We start from the raw sequence: 19848 nt of genomic DNA on the forward strand, positions 1-19848 counted from the left end.
GAGCCAGAAGAGTTGAGATCTACATGAAAGCTTCCTGACATGCAAATTCAAGTTTGTTCAAATCATGCCCCCCGGGGGTAGCACTAGGTTGGGGCCACAATAGGGGATCAAAGTTTTACATGGGAAATTGGGAATAAATAGAAAAAATCTTTAAAAATCATCCTCTCAAGAACCAATGGACCAAAGGAGCTAAGATTTACATGAAAGCTTCCTGACATAATGCAGATTCAAGTTTGTAAAAATCATGGCCTCCAGGGTTAGGTTGGGGCCACAATACGGACTAAGGTTTTACATGCAAATATATATGGAAAGTCTTTAGATATGGGCCAAGGTAACTCAGGTGAGCGATGTGACCCTTGGGACTCTTGTTTGAGTATAAAGATAATTATGTAATACAATGATACAATATATATATATGTATGTTAATTGTTCCTTGGTACTGCATATATTTATGGCCATGATGTTGCACTTTAATTCAAAGTATCTGAAATGATTTACCCAATGTTAAGTTATACAGAGTCATTGATTTGTCTTTGTAACCAAACAATTTAGTTCCAAAGCAATGATTGATTGTGATTTAAATATCACTACCTTGGGACTAGGATATAGAAGAGCCGTGTTCTACTGAGCTTGATTTGGTGCCAATCCATGTTAAATGCATACTGTACTGTAGCCATTACACATTTTCGACAAATGAATTTAAATCTAATTGTATATTTAACAGAATCAAGTTGGCGTAGTATACTCTCTACAAATGTAATGTCAATAAATCACACAAAAATATTATCATTGATCACAAGTTTTCAATTTCGAATATTGAAGAAATATAGAGCAAAACAAATTAAACTGGCAGCCAGATTATTTACCTTTGGCATGGATTCAATTCATAAAATATGTTGTCATTGTCAGCTAGATATTGGAACTCAAAGCAGGAAAGGACAATAGGAATATTCAGATGACTTCTTTGTGGACAAACTTGGACACTTAAAAAACCAGAGCAATTATTCTTGAAACTTCATAGGAATGTTTTCATAATGAATGTGATGGAATTCACTTGAACGTGTTTACAAGATTAACATCGCCTAGTGTCCATTTTTTTACGCAGCTGTTAATAAATATATGAATTATGGAAGTGCGTATTGAAAATTGATTTTTTTTCTCCTTGGAGTTCTTGTCAGATAAATGTGAAATCAACATATATACACATACTGGTGTTGTGTTGAAGAACAATTGAGTGTTTTGGTGATTGAATACATTTAAACTTGATGTTCTTGTTGAGAGGAGGACAACTTGTGTTTTACTTGGCATTTTAAGAGTTTTCCACACAAGGATTGGTGATTTATGTTAATAGGAAAATGTTATCACAGGTAGGGACTGCGGTGTCAATAGTAACTGTATTATATATTCTAATATAAAAAGTTTTAGTATGAAAATATATTTTAATACATGTCTCACCTCTTTATTTAAAAAAAAAAAAAAAAGAACAATCACCTAGATATATATAATGTGCTTTAAATCAATAATTTATCATTGATTTTTCTGTCCGACACTAATAATTGGCTATACTGATGCCATATTCTGGTTTTCAATGTGTATGCTAATTATTAGTCCTCCGGTCAGAATAATCAATCTTTGTGTTACTTCTGGTGGAATGTATAGCTCTGACTGCACATGAAATTGACCTAAAGCTTTCTGAGAACTGTATTTTTGGTGCCTTTGAGATCTTTATGAAATAACGTATATCATGTTGCACATCAAAAACGTTATGTCGGTAAATCATGATTACTGGTATATTGATGGGATTTTTTTTTCCCTTCTTTATTGAATACTAAACATGTATTGCTTAATCTCCTGAAAATATATTCGTTGACCTTCTCCATTCACTTAACATCATTAACCACTTGAAACTGTCAAAAACAGTGAAATACTGCATATGTATAATGGAATGTGCCAATTACTCTAAAAAAAATCTGAATGGATAAAAAAAGACATACATGTATGTATTAGCTCTTTGGGTCTTATCTGATTGTCTTCATGATAATTTTTTCATGAATATTTAACAATTGAATTTCTTCATGCATTGAGTTTGGGGTTTTTTTGGGGTTTTTTTTTTTTTTGCATCTGTTGTGTTAATGACATGGGAGCTGTGTTACTGATAATGTGTTTCTTTAAGCACATTTTGTGTTATTTGTGTAATAGATGTCAAAGAATGATCCTATAATGCTTGTATTTTCTCAATAAAATTGTATGATACTTTTGAAATTTACAGCTTATACTATGTACATGTGAAATTGAGAGAACGACAAACACTGGCTCAATCAGTCTATACTCAATGCTGGTTTTAAGCAATCCTATTATTCTAGGTCCCGGTGGGTTTTTTGTTTGTTTTTTGTTGTTGTTTTTTATTTGTGGGGGAGAGCGGGGACAAGAATATACTCTCAGTTTTATTGTCAAATAAAACGCATTTAGCATGCAATGTAGTTTAATGGGGAAAATACAGTGAAATGTAAATATTGTACATTTTATATCATCAGACTAATGGGCTGAATGAATATTATATACTTGTTTAGTTATCTACCTGTTCTCATTCGCCATTCCATGGTTTTAAGTGTTATGCATTATTTCACATCACCAGGTTAGAAGAGGAAGCTGATAACTATGTCCGACCCAGAGGCCCGACCCCATGACGAGGACCAATCAGAACACAGCGATGAGGAGGAGGCGGCACAGAGTAGTGAGAGTTCCGAGTGTGAGAGTGAGGGGGAGGACTCGGGGTACGAGGCCAATGGGGGTGAGGGACTGCTGAGTCTGATGGATGGAGACTCCATCCTTATTCAGCAGCCACCCATCGGGGAGGATGAAGATGAACCAGAGGATGATGGTAAGATGATTTTGAATTCTTTATCTCAGTCACTGCAGTCATTATCATGTTGGTAAAAGTAACGAATGGAATGGAACTCTGAAATGAATCATCATTCTGGTGAATACTATAAAAGATGGGGTGCAAGGAGGTAAAAATGTCCACGTTATTTTGATACAGTAAGATCACTGCAATGAGTGCTCTGTATTGTGTATTGTTTACCTAGCTAAAGCCTCCCAAGTGTCCAGTGTTACATATGGTAAGTGTGAGGGCTGTGAGACTATAAAGCTGCTTTGTTTTTCTCTGTTCTCATTCTGCAGCCTAATCTTTCTGTGTACTGTTATATATTATACACACCTTACCAAAAACAGCTCTGTCCTTCTACTGTTAGCACTGGTATCAACTCTTCCTTTGGTTTTCTCTGAACGTTCGATTCATTAATAAGATTTATTAGAGACCATCTTATAATGAAATACTTAGTACAAAATAAACCCTTTCATCTGTGATTTGACTAATGAGATATATATCATTACTTGTATTAATAGATTTGTTACTGACATTTCTGTAGATAGTCAGTAACAAACCTAAGTAATAGCTAGGTGTTTTATTTTGTCAAGAACCTAAACTTGTAGTATGGAAATATATGTAACAAAGAAATACAATGAATTCAACATTAAAAAATGTTTCGGATGCCATGCTGCTGTATGAATTTTGCTATGGAAAGAAATTTAAACAGCAAATTTGTCCAGTGACAGAGCTTCATTCAGAGACAAAACAATTATAGCATGGTAATATTAGACTTCAAAATTGACCCATTAGTTAAGTGTTTTTTTATGAATGTGGTTAAAATCTTTTGACTTTAGTTAAATACATGATGTCATTTATTCTTTTTGCCACTGATATGTAATCTGTATCAGTATAGAATGGGTACCTGTAAAGTGCGAAACGAAACGAAATCTAACGAAACGAAATTTAACGAAACGAAACCTACTGAAACGAAACGAAACAGATTGTATAACCGAACTCTTTTAATTATAATAATTAAAAATGGTATCTTAGGCCCCTGTGAAAGTTACCACATATAAATAAAATTCGCCTCCCCTTTGATGCAGGCTTTCAGCTTGACTGTTACAAAGTTTTAAAAGTTGGAAAGGGGGGAGTAAGCACAAAGTACATATCCGTAGTTGATTAAATGCCATGTACAATTAGTTTCGGATCCATACATTTCAGAACCGAGGGTTACAGTCTCAGAGATCTGGGGAAACACACTATATGAGGGGTGGGGTCGCCGATGTTGGATCCGCCTTTGGGCATAGATACATTGTTTGAAGAAGCTGGTGTCTGAGAAAATTGAAAGCAGGAAGAGCTCTTAACCTCTTATTTTATCTCTAACTGCTGAGGTGCGAGTACTTTCAATAATGGAAAAACTCTATACATTTGGGATGTTGCTAAGACGGGGAATTGAAAACGGGACGGAAAACGGATTTTTTTTAATGCAATAATATTAGGAGGAGGTCGGTATTTTGTAAACTGAAAAGGCTTATGAACAAGGGGATTTTAAGCAGAAATCACAAAGAGAACGGGAGGACATATTCAGAATCCACCGTTTGATATACTACATACAAATACACAATATCCACATGTATACATATATTTGTCTTTAGAGCAAAAAATACTGAAACATGTATTTATGCCCAAAATCGGATTCAACGCCGACGACCCCATCCCTCGTTTAGTGTTTCCCCAGACCTCTGACCTGTGAGACTGTAACCTTCCGTTCTGAAATTTATGGATCCGAAGCTAATTGCACATGGTATTTATGTACTTTGTGCTTACCTCCCCCTTTTCCAACTCTTAAAACTTTGTATCAGTCAAGCCGAAAACCTACATCAAAGGGGAGGCGAATTTTATTTAGATGTGTAAACTTTAACAGGGGCCTAAGATACCATTTTCAATTATTATAATTAAAAGAGTTCGATCATACAATCTATTTCGTTTCGGTAGGTTTCGTTTCGGTGGGTTTCGTTTCGGTAGATTTCGTTTCGTTTCGGTAGATTTCGTCTCGTTTCGATTTCGTTTCGCACTTTACAGGTACCTGTATAGAATGCGTGTGTGTTAGTTTATCATGGAAGTTAAACAAGAGTTTTAGTTTTTTTCCACGAATGGTGATATATGGTATTAAGAAAGCTCCGACGACTATATTTCTGTATTTTCTGGGAACACGTAAACTTATAAGTATAAATGGTACGAAACATTTCATTTTCATTATATATAGGTATAGGAAATTTAGAAGACACACATTCTACATAAAATTGATTGAAAGTTTAGAAAAATTATGATGGAAATTTACGTTTAAATTTCATGCACAGATACAGGGATCAGCACACAGGCTGATGATGAAACGGAGTATGAGGGAGAAGGACAGACCCCAAATGATCAGGGCCCCAGAGACATCGAGAAAAAACAAGAACAGGACAAAAAGATCATCAAGAAAAAGAAGAAGAAGAAAAAGTAAGCTGTCTTAAATTTTTCAGTATGTAGTTCATGGGGAAGGTTGAGGGAATGGACCTCATGGTGTTTTGGGATCAGGGCTTTTGTCAGTTAATTCAAATTAGAAAAATTCTTCCTTTGCAAAAACAACATGTACGAAAACAAGCTTCTCCTTAAAATTCACATTGGATTTATAGGAACAGAAGAGTTTAAAATGGGGATAACTGTCATATTTAATGACAGTTTGAAGTGGCTTATTAGTTAAATCTTATTACAGTCTGCTATATTTGGATACCAGATTACAGGTCTACTATGTATATATGTATTAGAACTCAATCTATTATTTGAATTTTCATAAAGAATAAATACCCTGTACAATTTTGAAATATCTAACAAATTTTATCCTCAACAAATACAAGGAATAAAGAGAAATTGAACTGAAATTTTGAAATGCTTAAATGATTTTCAATTTTACAGTAATAAATACAAGGATGTTTGATTAGCTCTGCTCCAGTTCCACTTACTCTGAACACTAGCTACTGCTCCACTTACTCTGAACACTAACTACTGCTCCACTTACTCTGAACACTAACTACTGCTCCACTTACTCTGAACACTAGCTACTGCTCCACTTACTCTGAACACTAACTACTGCTCCACTTACTCTGAACACTAACTACTGCTCCACCTACTCTGAACACTAACTACTGCTCCACTTACTCTGAACACTAACTACTGCTCTACTTACTCTGAACACTAACTACTGCTCTACTTACTCTGAACACTAACTACTGCTCCACTTACTCTGAACACTAACTACTGCTCCACTTACTCTGAACACTAACTACTGCTCCACTTACTCTGAACACTAACTACTGCTCCACTTACTCTGAACACTAGCTACTGCTCCACCTACTCTGAACACTAACTACTGCTCTACCTACTCTGAACACTAACTACTGCTCCACTTACTCTGAACACTAGCTACTGCTCTGTAGGGATTTTTGTGCAACAAGTTGACCATCTATAGCTCCGTTCACTGCTTATTTTGCTGATACTGAAAGCAACATTTCTTTAGTTAGCTTGGTCGCACATTTGATGGCCAGATAAAATTGTTAACAACTCCGTACCGTGTTGACACCAGAAATAACGCTGTGTAACTCTTGTGTCCAGGATTTGCCAAACAGATTTAGAGATCTGCCAAATGCTCTTGGGAAAGATTAAAGATAGGACATAAAATGAAACATTTCATAAATTGCAACATTCTAAATAGTGCTTATCTGTTAGTAATTGTATATGGTCGTAGGTTAATACCACAGATTCATTATATTACTTGAGTACTGAATTTGACAGAATGGCTATTTGTGAGATTTGAAATCATTAGTGCTGTGCTCAAGCTGGTTAACAAAATTCTCTATAAACTAGTACACTGTAATTGATTTTTTAAAAAATTTGAGAATCGATCTTGATTTCATAAGAGAGGCTTCTGCTGAATATTGATGACCTGCATATAACTACTAAAATGTAAATCTACTTTAATATGACACAAACAATGGAATAAAACCTCAATGAGCTGATAGGACAGTAATAAATCAATATTAGCAGTTCTATTTCTTTGATTTCATGCAAATGGAAAATAAGATTTGAGGTTTTAATTTCTCCCTTAAAACCAGCAATCGATTTTAACTTAAAATTCCAATTTGAAAATGTATAATTGCAAATGATTTACATTTCATGATAAACTGAACAATCACAATCCTTCATGTGAACATAGTCCCATTACATTATGAATTTGAAATGACTGCATCTGTTGTATCAACTCATGAAAAATAAAACTGGGATCAAACTGTAATCCCAGTATACATGTATCTCAAATCAGACGTCTTTAAATAGTGTATATATCCTTTTGGACCTGCCATTTGACATCAAATGATTGGATCTGACCTGTTTGTATGTAACCATACACCTGAGAAGATATATCATATATGTATAGCTTTTAGATAACATTAATGTGAATAACAGTCCTTCGTCAGAGTTTTAATGTCAAATTGCTACATATGACGTGAAAAAAATATTTGAAAATGTTGGAAAAAGATTTTTTAGGACACCTGAGTCACTCGGGTGACTTAATTTAGCTATTGTCCATCGTCTGTCTTGCATTTACAATAGAACACTTTTAACTTCTTCTTGATAACTACCATTCTTTTCAAATTTTGGTATGAAGCATCTTTAGGACAAGGGGGCTATAAAACTGTTTAAGTTATACATTTTATGCAAATTATGCAATTGAACACGATCGGATTACAAAGTAATCAAGCTAATTTCCTATTTGATCATTTATTCTCCGAGTCGGATAGTGATTCGAATTATTCATGATCATGTGACGTCCCAAGCTGAAGTTAGAACATAAGCAATTACATGGTAAACAATCATTATTCAGTACGACTACATACTGTAAATGAAATCCCCATCTGCCATGTTTTCTAATATTTTTTTGCGTTTTTGCACACATCCACCATGAACATCACTCCATTATAAATATAAAATGCATTAGAAAATCACCGTTTTCCCCTTGCATTGAATAGCCAGCACTCCTTTATTACCAGGAGTTGTCAAAAAAAAATGTCATAGTTTATCATATACTGAAAAAATTTTGGTCTGGTTTTTTAACATTGAACAAATACAGTTGAATACAGCATATGTACCTTAAATTTGAACATTTTTAAATTCTTGGTAACTACCATTTCAATTCTTTTCAAATTTGGTATGAAAGATCTTTGGGACAAGGATGACATAAAGATTAAATTTCAAGACTTCTGGATCCCCGGGGCCTTAGGGGCTGTGTAAAAATTGCAAAAATTTGAACAATTTTCAAAAATTCTTTTCTTTACAACCACACATCTGTTAATTAATAAGAATCAAAATGCATAGTCAGGTATCTACCAAAATTGTAAATGTCACGATCCCCGGGGTAAAGGTTCTGATTCCAGGGTGGGGCCAAACTTGGTACATGCATGTATATAGTATTTATGTGTTAAACATTTCAATTATATATCTTCTTTAATCTATTGATACTAAATTAAAACTAAATATATATTTAGAAGGAGCAGGTAGCCCTTTACCAAAATTGTAAAATATGATCACAAGGGTAGGAGTTTTAATTGGCTCCAGAATGGGTCCGAAATTATCATAGGGATTATTATCTTTATCATTTGACTCTTTAATTTTGCTGATAATGTATAAAAACTAAATGCATATTTAAGAAAAGCAGAAAGTGATGTTCCAAAATTGCGACTTTAACAACCCCAGGGTTCTGACTCTATCTAGGGCGGCGGGTCCAAAATAGTCATATATATATATATATATATATCATATTATGTAAAGTCTTTCATAAGTATAGGTTCTTTCGGAAGCATTCGTGTTTTAAGAACACATCTTGTTATATACTGCTGCTGAATTTTAGAATTTAGCTTAGATTATGATAGATTTCATAGCTAGCCATTTGGGGGCTAGGGATACTTTTATCTGTTAATCAGGTAACCAATAAGGCCTGTGAGCTGCCTCTTCACTTTTTATACCCCTGTACTCATAACTTTTGAATAGTGAGTGATAGGGCTCTCATATTTCATTTGTGCATTCCTTGTGACAAGAACTTTCTTGTAGTATCAAAGTCTTTGACTTCATGATCCTGACCTTGGAGTTTGACCTATGTTTAAGAAAAGTTTACTCTTTTAACTATCTGAGGTAGGGCTTGCATAGTTTTGTATATATAGATTCATTATGACAAGACCTTTTATTTGGTACCATGATTTTGACCTTGTGACCTTGATCTTGGAGTTTGACCCAAAGTTCAAAACTTTAACCTTGATCATAATTTGAATGGTGAGTGATAGGACTCTCACTTTTCATTTGTGCATTCCTTGTGACAAGGCCTATCATTTGGTGCCAAAGGTTTTTGACCTTGTTTACTCGTTTGTTTCTTTGTTGCATGATAGCGTTTCACAAACATATCCTGTTAGCTTCAAAATGCTGTTTATGCAAATTTGTACAAACTGTAAACTCAAGCACTGGCATATTTAAAATAATGTATATTAAAATAAAATCTATGATCCATTCTATTAATATTATATCACTACAGAAAGTTACATGATATCACTCGAGTGGATCAAAGATCTGATTTTAATCAGATTGCTAAACAAAGGCTGTTTTAAAAAGTTCATGGACAAGTGAGTTTACTTAGCCTTATATACATTTCCTACATATATGTTAGAATGATGTAGATTTCTTTAATCAGCATGAAAATCTGAATAAATTTGCAAAATTTCATTTAAATTGTTTTGATAAACAGGATCATTTTTCATTATCATATATGGAACACACTCCAACTGACATTACGTATTTTTTATGTCAAGAATGTCGATCAAAAAATAGTTCATAATTCCCATTACATTTTATTGGAGGAAAGTATATCTGAACCTACCAAGAGGCTTTGAATAAGGTTGCATGGTCAAATAGAAAAACAAAGTAGATTATTTCCTATGCAGAAAAACTTGGATAATTCAATATACATGTACACCTTGATAGTTCTGTGTAGGGTCTCTAATGGACAGAAATCAGATAGTCTCTTTTTGATCAGTTCTGTGTGATATGCAGTGCCATTAGATATGTCTTCTACACCATGTAAACTGTTAAAAATCTGTCATCCATTATGTTTCATGATGGTTCATAAAAGTCTGTCAGATGTACATGCAGTTTCCTAGTTATCGTCATTTTTTAATAAAATTCTGAAATTTGAAACTCAAGATTTTCCAAGTCATTAGAATTCAATGTCAGCTATCTTTGTATGATGTCTCCTTTAACATTACACTAAACACACACACAAAAAAGAACGATTTAGAACTACTCATTACGATCTGTTGATATTTGACCACACAATTTTTTATTTTCTTGTCCATACTAGTGTTTTACCATATATTTGTATTTTTACAAGAGAATTGCAATTAGTGATAAATGAAACCTTTGCAATTATAATTAATACATGCTACTCCATGAATCTGTACCATGAACAGGAATACTGCCCACCATGAATAAGTATACACTCACCAAAATATGTTAGTTGTGCATTTAAAAAAATGGTTACATCATAGATACATATCTTCTAATGCAAAATACATAACTCTTGCATATAAGTAGATGTTAGACTTTTAATTTTTTATATCCTTATTCTCTAAAAAAGCGATATTATGTAAACCTTAACTTGAAACTAATCACATGTACTAATACATATTATTGTGTATTTGATGTGTACTTTTATAAGATCCATTGATTTTTCAACTTAAATAAATCACTATCACAGTTCAACATACTATGCCAAAAATATTGAATGTCAATTATTGTTTCACATATATTGAAGTTGCTTGCACCCTTAACTGATAAATGAAGTACAATATATATTTTGATTACAAAGAAAGTCAAACAATACAAATTCAAAGTAATTCCACTCTCATGTGACGTCATCAGGTTGTGCAAGATCAGGAATTTTTAGTTTAAAATTGTAAAACAAATCTTGTTAAACAGGAAATATTTCAAGAGTATTAAGTAATATGCTTTTATCAGATAACGGTGTTCTGTATAGAGTATATGTTACCGTATAATCCGAGATTCCTCTGACTCTTAACCCCGCTTTTATTTTGTGACTTCTGCGGGGGAGAGTCAGAGCGGACTCCATATTGAAAAGTGGGAATTCAGCGACACCAGCTGGTGTCGCTGCTTTACCTACCTCTTACAACTTTATTTCGCGGACCCATCTTCCAAGACGCGAGGATTCAGTTATCGGAAGATTATTCTACAAATACATCATGATTAATACGATGCTATCGCCGTTTAAACGATGGAATTTTGTGTTTACATGTGCTGACGTAATGCGCAAAGAAATCAAATGGCGAGGCGGCGACCTAATTCAAGTGATGCTCCATTTGTCGGTGTTAGGGCCGTTTAAACGGCGATAGCATCGTATTAATCATGATCTATTTATAGATTTATCTTCCGTTAACTGAATTCTCACGTCTTGGAAGATAGATCTGCGAAATAAAGTTGTAAGAGGTAGGTAAAGCAGCGACACCAGCTGGTGTCGCTGAATTCCCACTTTTCAATATGGAGTCCGCTCTGACTCTCCCCCACACATGTCAAATATAAAAGCGGGGGTAAGAGTCAGAGGAATCTCGGATTAGTTACCGTACAGAATTCTTTTTTATGTCCCTGTAATTATGTTCTGTATAGAGTATATGTTACCGTACAAAATTCTTTTTTATGTCCCTGTAATAATGATCTGTATAGAGTATATGTTACCGTACAAAATTCTTTTTTATGTCCCTGTAATAATGTTCTGTATAGAGTATATGTTACCGTACAAAATTCTTTTTTATGTCCCTGTAATAATGTTCTGTATAGAGTATATGTTACCGTACAGAATTCTTTTTTATGTCCCTGTAATAATGTTCTGTATAGAGTATATGTGTACCGTACAGAATTCTTTTTTATGTCCCTGTAATAATGTTCTGTATAGAGTATATGTGTACCGTACAGAATTCTTTTTTATGACCCTGTAATAATGTTCTGTATAGAGTATATGTGTACCGTACAGAATTCTTTTTTATGACCCTGTAATAATGTTCTGTATAGAGTATATGTGTACCGTACAGAATTCTTTTTTATGTCCCTGTCATTGGAGATTTGGGAGCATATAGTTTTTGGTCTGTTTGTCTACAAAATTTTTGACCTTGTGACCTTTACCTTGGGGTTTGACCTACTTTTGAAAAACTTTAACCTTGTCCATAACTTCTGAATGGTTGATGATAAAGCTTTCATATTTCCTTTTGACAAGACCTTTCTTTAAGGTACCATATAATTACTAAAGTTGCTATCACACAGGGGCATCAGTGTTTCACACACCTCTAGGTTGTTTGGTTCATTTTGGTTTTTGTTTTTTGTTGTTGGTTTTTTTTTTTTTTTTTTTTTTTGGTTTGTGTTTAAAAGACATATGCATTCATGTTTTAAATTTTTTCCCCTATAAAATGTGTACTACCGAGTGAAAGTTGTGACATGATTCACATTTGAAACTTGAGAACTTTGTTCATTTTATCTACCCCTTGTTTCAAGGTTTTTAAACTTCAATTAGAAGTATCAACCTTGTGTAATTAGACCTGAAAATATTTACCAGACAAAAGTTTTATTGTTCTCAGAAGTCCCTCCAAGAGACATCATGAATTGAGAGGTCTTGGTGACTCATGTATTAGAACTTTTGATTGGCACTATTACTTAGAAGTAAAACTTGGTTATTTTATTTTACTTATGGATTAAACTGTTCCCCTCTGTGCTATAACGTTAACATAGCCTGTAAGATATTAATTATGTTGTGTTCTTGCTGGACTTTAAACACCAGCAATAAGCTGATTAAGATAACCTAGTTATTGAGTTTTTTTAAAGTAGCACAAAGAAAATAAGGCTATTGTTGATTAATGTATCTGATGACCAACGTATAATAAATTGGTTCATATTTGGTTATAGGAGTACAAAAGAAAACCAGTAATATTTGTTAAGAATATTCATCTGGTACGTTAGTTAAAAACAAATATTAATACACTCACATTTAGATACTGTTATACAAGTTATCAAAATCAGGGTGAATGGTTTCTCATTGAATTAGCCTTGAAATTTATCATTAAGAAGAATCCTATCAAATTCAAGAAATTTTTCATGTTTATTGTTGTGGATTATTTATGTTTGCAGATTGTAAACAGAGGTATAGGAGCACTGATAAACAATGGCATCATGTCAGGGGGGTTCACTCTGCTCAATATGAATAAATCATTATGTATTGATTTTTGGCGAGGCCTCTATACAGCTTTGTAAATACCAGTGTTAGTATTTACCAGATAAAAGCTATTGTTGGAGAGACTTATTGAAGAATAATGCTATACCTGCTGATAAGTAATACTTGTCAAAGGCCCCTTGTACAGACACACAAATATTTTAACAACCCTTTATCATTTCTGTTAACACTTTGCCCAAAGTTTCCAAACATGAAATATTTAGGTTTGGTAGAAAGACTAAGAATAAAGCAGGTGTAAATCACGGGACCCACATAGTTGTTAAAATTGAACAGATTTAGGTTATCTGTGTAGATTATAAGATATCCCAAATGAAAATTTTAAAGGAGAAAAAATACATGTTTAACATGTAAAATGAGTAGCCATATAATCATAATAAAAAAAATTTCACTACACTGTGAAATTTATTTCAGAAATCACTATAAATTTACTTTATAAATTGTAATGGACCTAGCCTTATAATGCCACCCCTTCCTCCCCCATCACAAATTTGATTTATTTTTAAAAAGAAATCTGTCCAAAAATATACTCAACTAATTATTCATCTTATTTTGCCATAACTCAAATAAGCTCCAGAGGGTTTTGGCCCTGAACAATTTCAGACAACCTCTTACAAATCGTCAACAAATATTTAATTACAAAGTCTTACATTGACATAAACATTGAGCAGAAATTAAGAGTCAGTTTCTAAAGATAGCGAAATCCATGATGTATAGGACAATTTGTTTCTTTCTTTTCAGAATATACTACATTTGTTTGACAAACTGCAAATATGATGTTGGTAAGTATATTGTCTGAAGGAACTTTGAATTGTTATCCATTTTTGTTTCCTCTTCAAAAAATAATCAGGTTTGTAAATGCACCACATCTGAAATTACACAAAAATATCAAAATGTCACAGATGACATTTTTTGTCTTATTACATTTTAGCTAGCAATGATACTCAGTCAGTAGAATTATGAATGGAAAATACTGTCATCACACATTTTGTGAACTTATGAAGTGCTGCCCTATTTTTATATGTATGATGTTTGTAAATCTGCTTATTAATTATGTCAAGAAAACAATAACTCTGTGAATCGAGTGTTGCTAATATTTCCCATGTTTCTACCAATCTCAATGTCCATATTCAGCAATGAGTCTTTTTTAAAAATCTATATTTTATAGTGTGGTTAATTTTCAGTGCGTCGGATTTCTCGTAAGTTTGGTTTCAAGGAGGTGTCGGATGATGAGGACTGGACCCTGTACTGGACGGACTATTCGGTGGCCTTGGAGCGGGTCATGGAGATGAAGAAATACCAGGTAATGGGGAGGGGTGTAATCAGGCGTATTAGTGGTACTTGTGCTGGTAGAATGAATATGAAGTATGTGGACATATTGTACTCTATATACTAGTGATATGAAGGTCAGATCTTTTAAAAGTGCATCACAAACAATCTACAACTACTGCCTCATACAGTAAGAGATTGATAGTTAGAGCTCAGAAAGTAGTCCTTCAATTAGATTTCTACAACCACTGCCTCATATAGTAAGAGATTGATAGTTAGAGCTCAGAAAGTAGTCCTTCAATTAGATTTCTACAACCACTGCCTCATATAGTAAGAGATTGATAGTTAGAGCTCAGAAAGTAGTCCTTCAATTAGATTTCTACAGCCACTGCCCCATACAGTAAGAGATTGATAGTTAAGCTCAGAAAGTAGTTCTTTAACTAGATTTCTATAACCACTGCCTCATACAGTAAGAGATTGATAGTTAGAGCTCAGAAAGTAGTCCTTCAATTAGATTCAACTCAGTGTTGTATTTAGTTGTAATTATTAAACTTATTAGAATTGTTCACAACAGTTAAAAAAAGGTAACACACTCTTACTGAATGGATACACATAATAATATTATCATTCTCTCTTGTTGCATATGCTGATAGAGTGGGGATAATTCATTGCATCATCTTTGAATCATTTCACTACACTCTTCTATTTTTTAATCTTCATAGAAAATAAATCACTTCCCAGGAATGAGTGAAATTTGTCGCAAAGATCTGCTGGCTCGAAACTTGAATCGAATGAACAAGATGTTTCCTAAGGAGTACAATATTTTCCCTAAAACTTGGTGCCTTCCTGCAGAGTAAGTAAATTAGGTGCCCCAAATTGTGGGCCCTTCCTGCTGAGGAAATGTTCTATGTGCCCGTAGTGCTGTTTCTCTTAAGTACAGGTGCTGTAAAAGTTTAGAGTTTGTGTTAATAGTGATCCCTGTGCTTTCAGTTACGGTGATTTTCTAGCCTATACGCGGCAAAAGAAGAATAAAACCTACATTCTGAAACCGGAGACTGGGTGTCAAGGGAGAGGAATCTGGGTCACACGGAATCCCAAAGAAATAAAACCCCATGAACACATGATTTGTCAGCAGTACATGTCAAAGGTAATCACCGCATTGTGAAGTTTAGAGAAAGAGGATGCGACATACATGAATAATACATGTACAAAGAAGGACAAAGAGTTATATAGTGTTAGTATCTCAACCATAACATGTACAGTATATAATCAGTCAACCACAACACGTACAGTAAATAATCAGTCAACCACAACACGTACAGTAAATAATCAGTCAACCACAACACGTACAGTAGATAATCAGTCAACCATAACATGTACAGTCAATAGTTAGTCAACCATAACACGTACAGTAAATAGTCAGTCAACCATAACACGTACAGTAAATAATCAGTCAACCACAACACGTACAGTAGATAATCAGTCAACCATAACATGTACAGTAAATAGTTAGTCAACCATAACACGTACAGTAAATAGTCAGTCAACCATAACACGTACAGTAAATAGTCAGTCAACCATAGCACATAGAGTAAATAATCGGTTAACCATAACATGTACAGTAAATAGTCAGTCAACCATAACACGTAGGTAAATAGTCAGTCAACCATAACATGTACAGTAGATAATCAGTCAACCATAGCATGTACAGTAAATAGTCAGTCAACCACAACACGTACAGTAAATAATCAGTCAACCATAACACGTACGGTAAATAATCAGTTAACCATAACACGTAAGTAAATAGTCAGTCAACCATAACACGTACAGTAGATATTCAGTCAACCATAACATGTGCAGTAAATAATCAGTCAACCATAACATGTACAGTAAATAATCAGTCAACCATAGCACGTACAATAAATAATCAGTTAACCATAACACGTACAGTAAATAATCAGTCAGCTTGTCTTAGAAAGCAAAAAATAGATCTACAATTGTCTATAATTTTAAAATTCAAATTATAGGAAGTAGATATCCCCCTTTTCTCATTAAATACCAGGTTAGTAGTTTTGTATGTATAAGAATGAAATGTCACTGTATATAAATATATATCTATATATTGTTTGTTGCAGCCATTCCTGATTGATGGATTTAAGTTTGATCTGAGAATCTACACCTTAGTGACATCGTGTGATCCTTTGAGGATATTTCTGTTCAAAGATGGATTGGCTCGGTTTGCAACCAATAAATACATTGAACCCACAAATAACAATGTGGTAAGTTACATGAATATTATTAAATACATTGAACCCACAAATAGCAAAGTGGTAAATCATACTAATAAATACATAGAACCCACAAAAAGCATTATGGTAAATCATACTAATAAATACATTGAACCCACAAATTACGATGTGATAAATCACATAGAACCATGGAGTTGTCCACTTCTGCTTCATACTTAGATATTCTTTTAAAAGTAGATATTAACAGCAAACTAACAACTCAACTTTATGACAAACGGGATGATTTCAGCTTCTCCATCGTCATCTTCCCATATTTATGTAGCACTATTCCATTATCACCTGCATATGGTTTTTATATCTGTCAACTGATTTGATACGCAAGAGCTTGTTCTGCGTATGGTCAGTTTTTAAATCGAGGCAAGCTACTGACAAACAAGTTGATAGTGCAGAGGTTTCAACAGTATTGTTTAAAGTCAGCATTTCGCAAATTCTATGGTCGTTATAAGATCTAGTTTGCCAATACAACCTATCATTGGGTCAAATGCTGTCTGTCGTGTTTCATGCAGATTGTTAGACCGTTTTTGGCACACTGATTTTGACTACGGAAACTCTGTTTACCTGATCAAGATATAGAGCTCACAGCAGGTGTGACTGGTCGACAGGAGATTCTTACTCCTCCTAGGCACCTTATCCCACTTCTGGTGTGTCCAGGGGTCTGTGTTTGCCCAACTCTTTATTTGTATTGCTTATAGGATTTGTGAGATTGATCACTGTTCGTTATCTTCACCTTTCATTGAATCCACAAATAACAATGTGGTAAATCACATAGAACCCATAAATAACAATGTGGTAAATCACATAGAACCCATAAATAACAATGTGGTAAATCACATAGAACCCACAAATAACAATGTGGTAAATCACATAGAACCCATAAATAAAAATGTGGTAAATCACATAGAACCCACAAATAACAATGTGGTAAATCACATAGAACCCACAAATAACAATGTGGTAAATCACATAGAACCCATAAATAAAAATGTGGTAAATCACATAGAACCCACAAATAACAATGTGGTAAGTCACATAGAACCCACAAATAACAATGTGGTAAATCACATAGAACTCACATATAACAATGTGGTAAGTCACATAGAACCCATAAATAACAATGTGGTAAATCACATAGAACCCACAAATAACAATGTGGTAAATCACATAGAACCCACAAATAACAATGTGGTAAATCACATAGAACTCACATATAACAATGTGGTAAGTCACATAGAACCCATAAATAAAAATGTGGTAAATCACATGAATAAATACATTGATCCCACAAATAACAATGTGATAAATCACATAGAACCCACAAATAACAATGTGGTAAGTCACATAGAACCCACAAATAACAATGTGGTAAATTACATAGAACTCATAAATAACAATGTGGTAAATCACATAGAACCCATAAATAACAATGTGGTAATTCATATGAATAAATACATTGATCCCACAAATAAAAATGTGGTAAATGACATAGAACCCACAGATAACAATGTGGTAAATTACATAGAACCCACAAATAACAATGTGGTAAATCATACCAATAATGCATTGAACCCACAATTAACAATGTGATAAATAACATCAGTTAATGTACAGATTGATCAAACTTGTTAAAATTATTTCATATTTTGCTTTTTAGGACAATGTATTTATGCATTTAACAAATTATGCAATAAACAAACACAGCGAAGACTTTATTCGTGATGATGAGGCCGGGAGTAAAAGGTTAGTGGCTTAAATGGATACTGTACTGGAAGAAAAATAAGAAAACATGTTGTTTTCTTCTTCTTGTAAATTTTTTCCTTTTCTATGCAGCGAATTCTTCCCTTTGCAGGGTTGGAAATTTCAGCCAAACCCGACCGCCCAAGGTGGTCTATTTCTCAGACGGGCGGGTACAAAATGTCATGCAATGGCCCGGCAGTCGGGCTTATTTTAACAGCCAGTGTTCAACAGCAAATGTCATATATAAGCTCTATTAGTAAATTAATTTGTGTAGAATAATAAACATCAGGAAACTGAAAATCAGGCCAGGCAGATTTTTAACAGGGCTGGCGACTTCAGAGTTTAGTCAGCCCTGTGACTGGCTCATAATTTCATCGATTTTCCAGCACTGGCCTCTGTGTGTTTGTAATTTGAAAATCATAATTCAATAGCTTATTTTGTTTTGTTTTTCAGGAGAATTAGCACAATAAACAGATACCTCAGGGACAAAGGTTATGATGTGGACAAAATGTGGGCAGACATTGATGATGTAATCACTAAGACATTGATTTCGGCTCATTCAATCCTAAAACACAACTACCGCACTTGTTTTCCTAATCATGTCAAAGGCAGTGCATGTTTTGAGATCTTGGGATTTGATGTTCTCCTAGATCGCAAACTCAGGCCTCAAGTATTAGAGGTATGTGCTACATACAGGATTCTTCACTCTGTAAAAAACACTAATGTGTCACAAAAGAACATTTACATTAATTACATGGATTTGGGAAACAAACAATAGTTACCTAGGGAGATGGCTAAATAGGCTGTGCCTGCTGTCCTATCTTATTCATTTTTGAATAAAATATTGCTTAAATTAGATACAATATTTACCTAAGGATTTATATATCTATTTGAAGCAAAGGTGATTAGATACATAGAAATGTTTTTGTCCATTGTTTGTGTTATTATGACATCATGAAATACATATATTTACATCATTACACAAAAATTGTTTGATCCCAAAATCTAAAGTGCATTTCTTTCATTAGGTTTCTTTGTTTAGTTTGTTTCTAATAATCCATTTAACTGTGAGTGAGCATTAAACAAGATGAAACTTTCAGATGATATTGCTATTTAGATTTTACTATCTCCTGGTAAATTTTGGTTTTGGTGTGTTCACATGAAGAAGAAATAACAACACTTAATATTAAACCCAATTTAGACAGAAAATCTGATGGTGATAAAATACAATTCCATCATGATCATAAGACTTTGAATATTCTTGGAAATAGCAACAATTATACAAATGTGATACATTT

General features: G+C 33.8%; 1 protein-coding gene across 50 annotated transcripts in view; it reads left to right on the forward strand.

Annotated features, from left to right (window-relative positions):
• Window positions 1-19848, forward strand: part of LOC125649963 (tubulin polyglutamylase ttll6-like) — a 38468-nt gene that overhangs the window by 5287 nt on the left and 13333 nt on the right. For 38 of the 50 annotated variants that reach the window (XM_056166291.1, XM_056166288.1, XM_056166282.1 and 35 more), the window contains exons 2-11: window positions 2636-2881; window positions 3087-3119; window positions 5230-5371; window positions 13980-14020; window positions 14423-14541; window positions 15230-15360; window positions 15498-15654; window positions 16643-16786; window positions 18468-18553; window positions 19004-19229. In XM_056166291.1, coding sequence (XP_056022266.1) covers window positions 2659-2881; window positions 3087-3119; window positions 5230-5371; window positions 13980-14020; window positions 14423-14541; window positions 15230-15360; window positions 15498-15654; window positions 16643-16786; window positions 18468-18553; window positions 19004-19229 — 1302 coding nt within the window. In that variant the 5' untranslated portion in view covers window positions 2636-2658. Of the gene's footprint in view, window positions 1368-2635; window positions 2882-3086; window positions 3120-5229; window positions 5372-13979; window positions 14021-14422; window positions 14542-15229; window positions 15361-15497; window positions 15655-16642; window positions 16787-18467; window positions 18554-19003; window positions 19230-19848 lie in introns of all 50 variants that reach the window. The other 12 variants (XM_056166284.1, XM_056166295.1, XM_056166305.1 and 9 more) reach the window with 3 other exon arrangements.

The sequence above is a fragment of the Ostrea edulis genome, chromosome 5 (assembly GCF_947568905.1).
Source record: "Ostrea edulis chromosome 5, xbOstEdul1.1, whole genome shotgun sequence".
Lineage (NCBI taxonomy): Eukaryota > Metazoa > Mollusca > Bivalvia > Ostreida > Ostreidae > Ostrea > Ostrea edulis.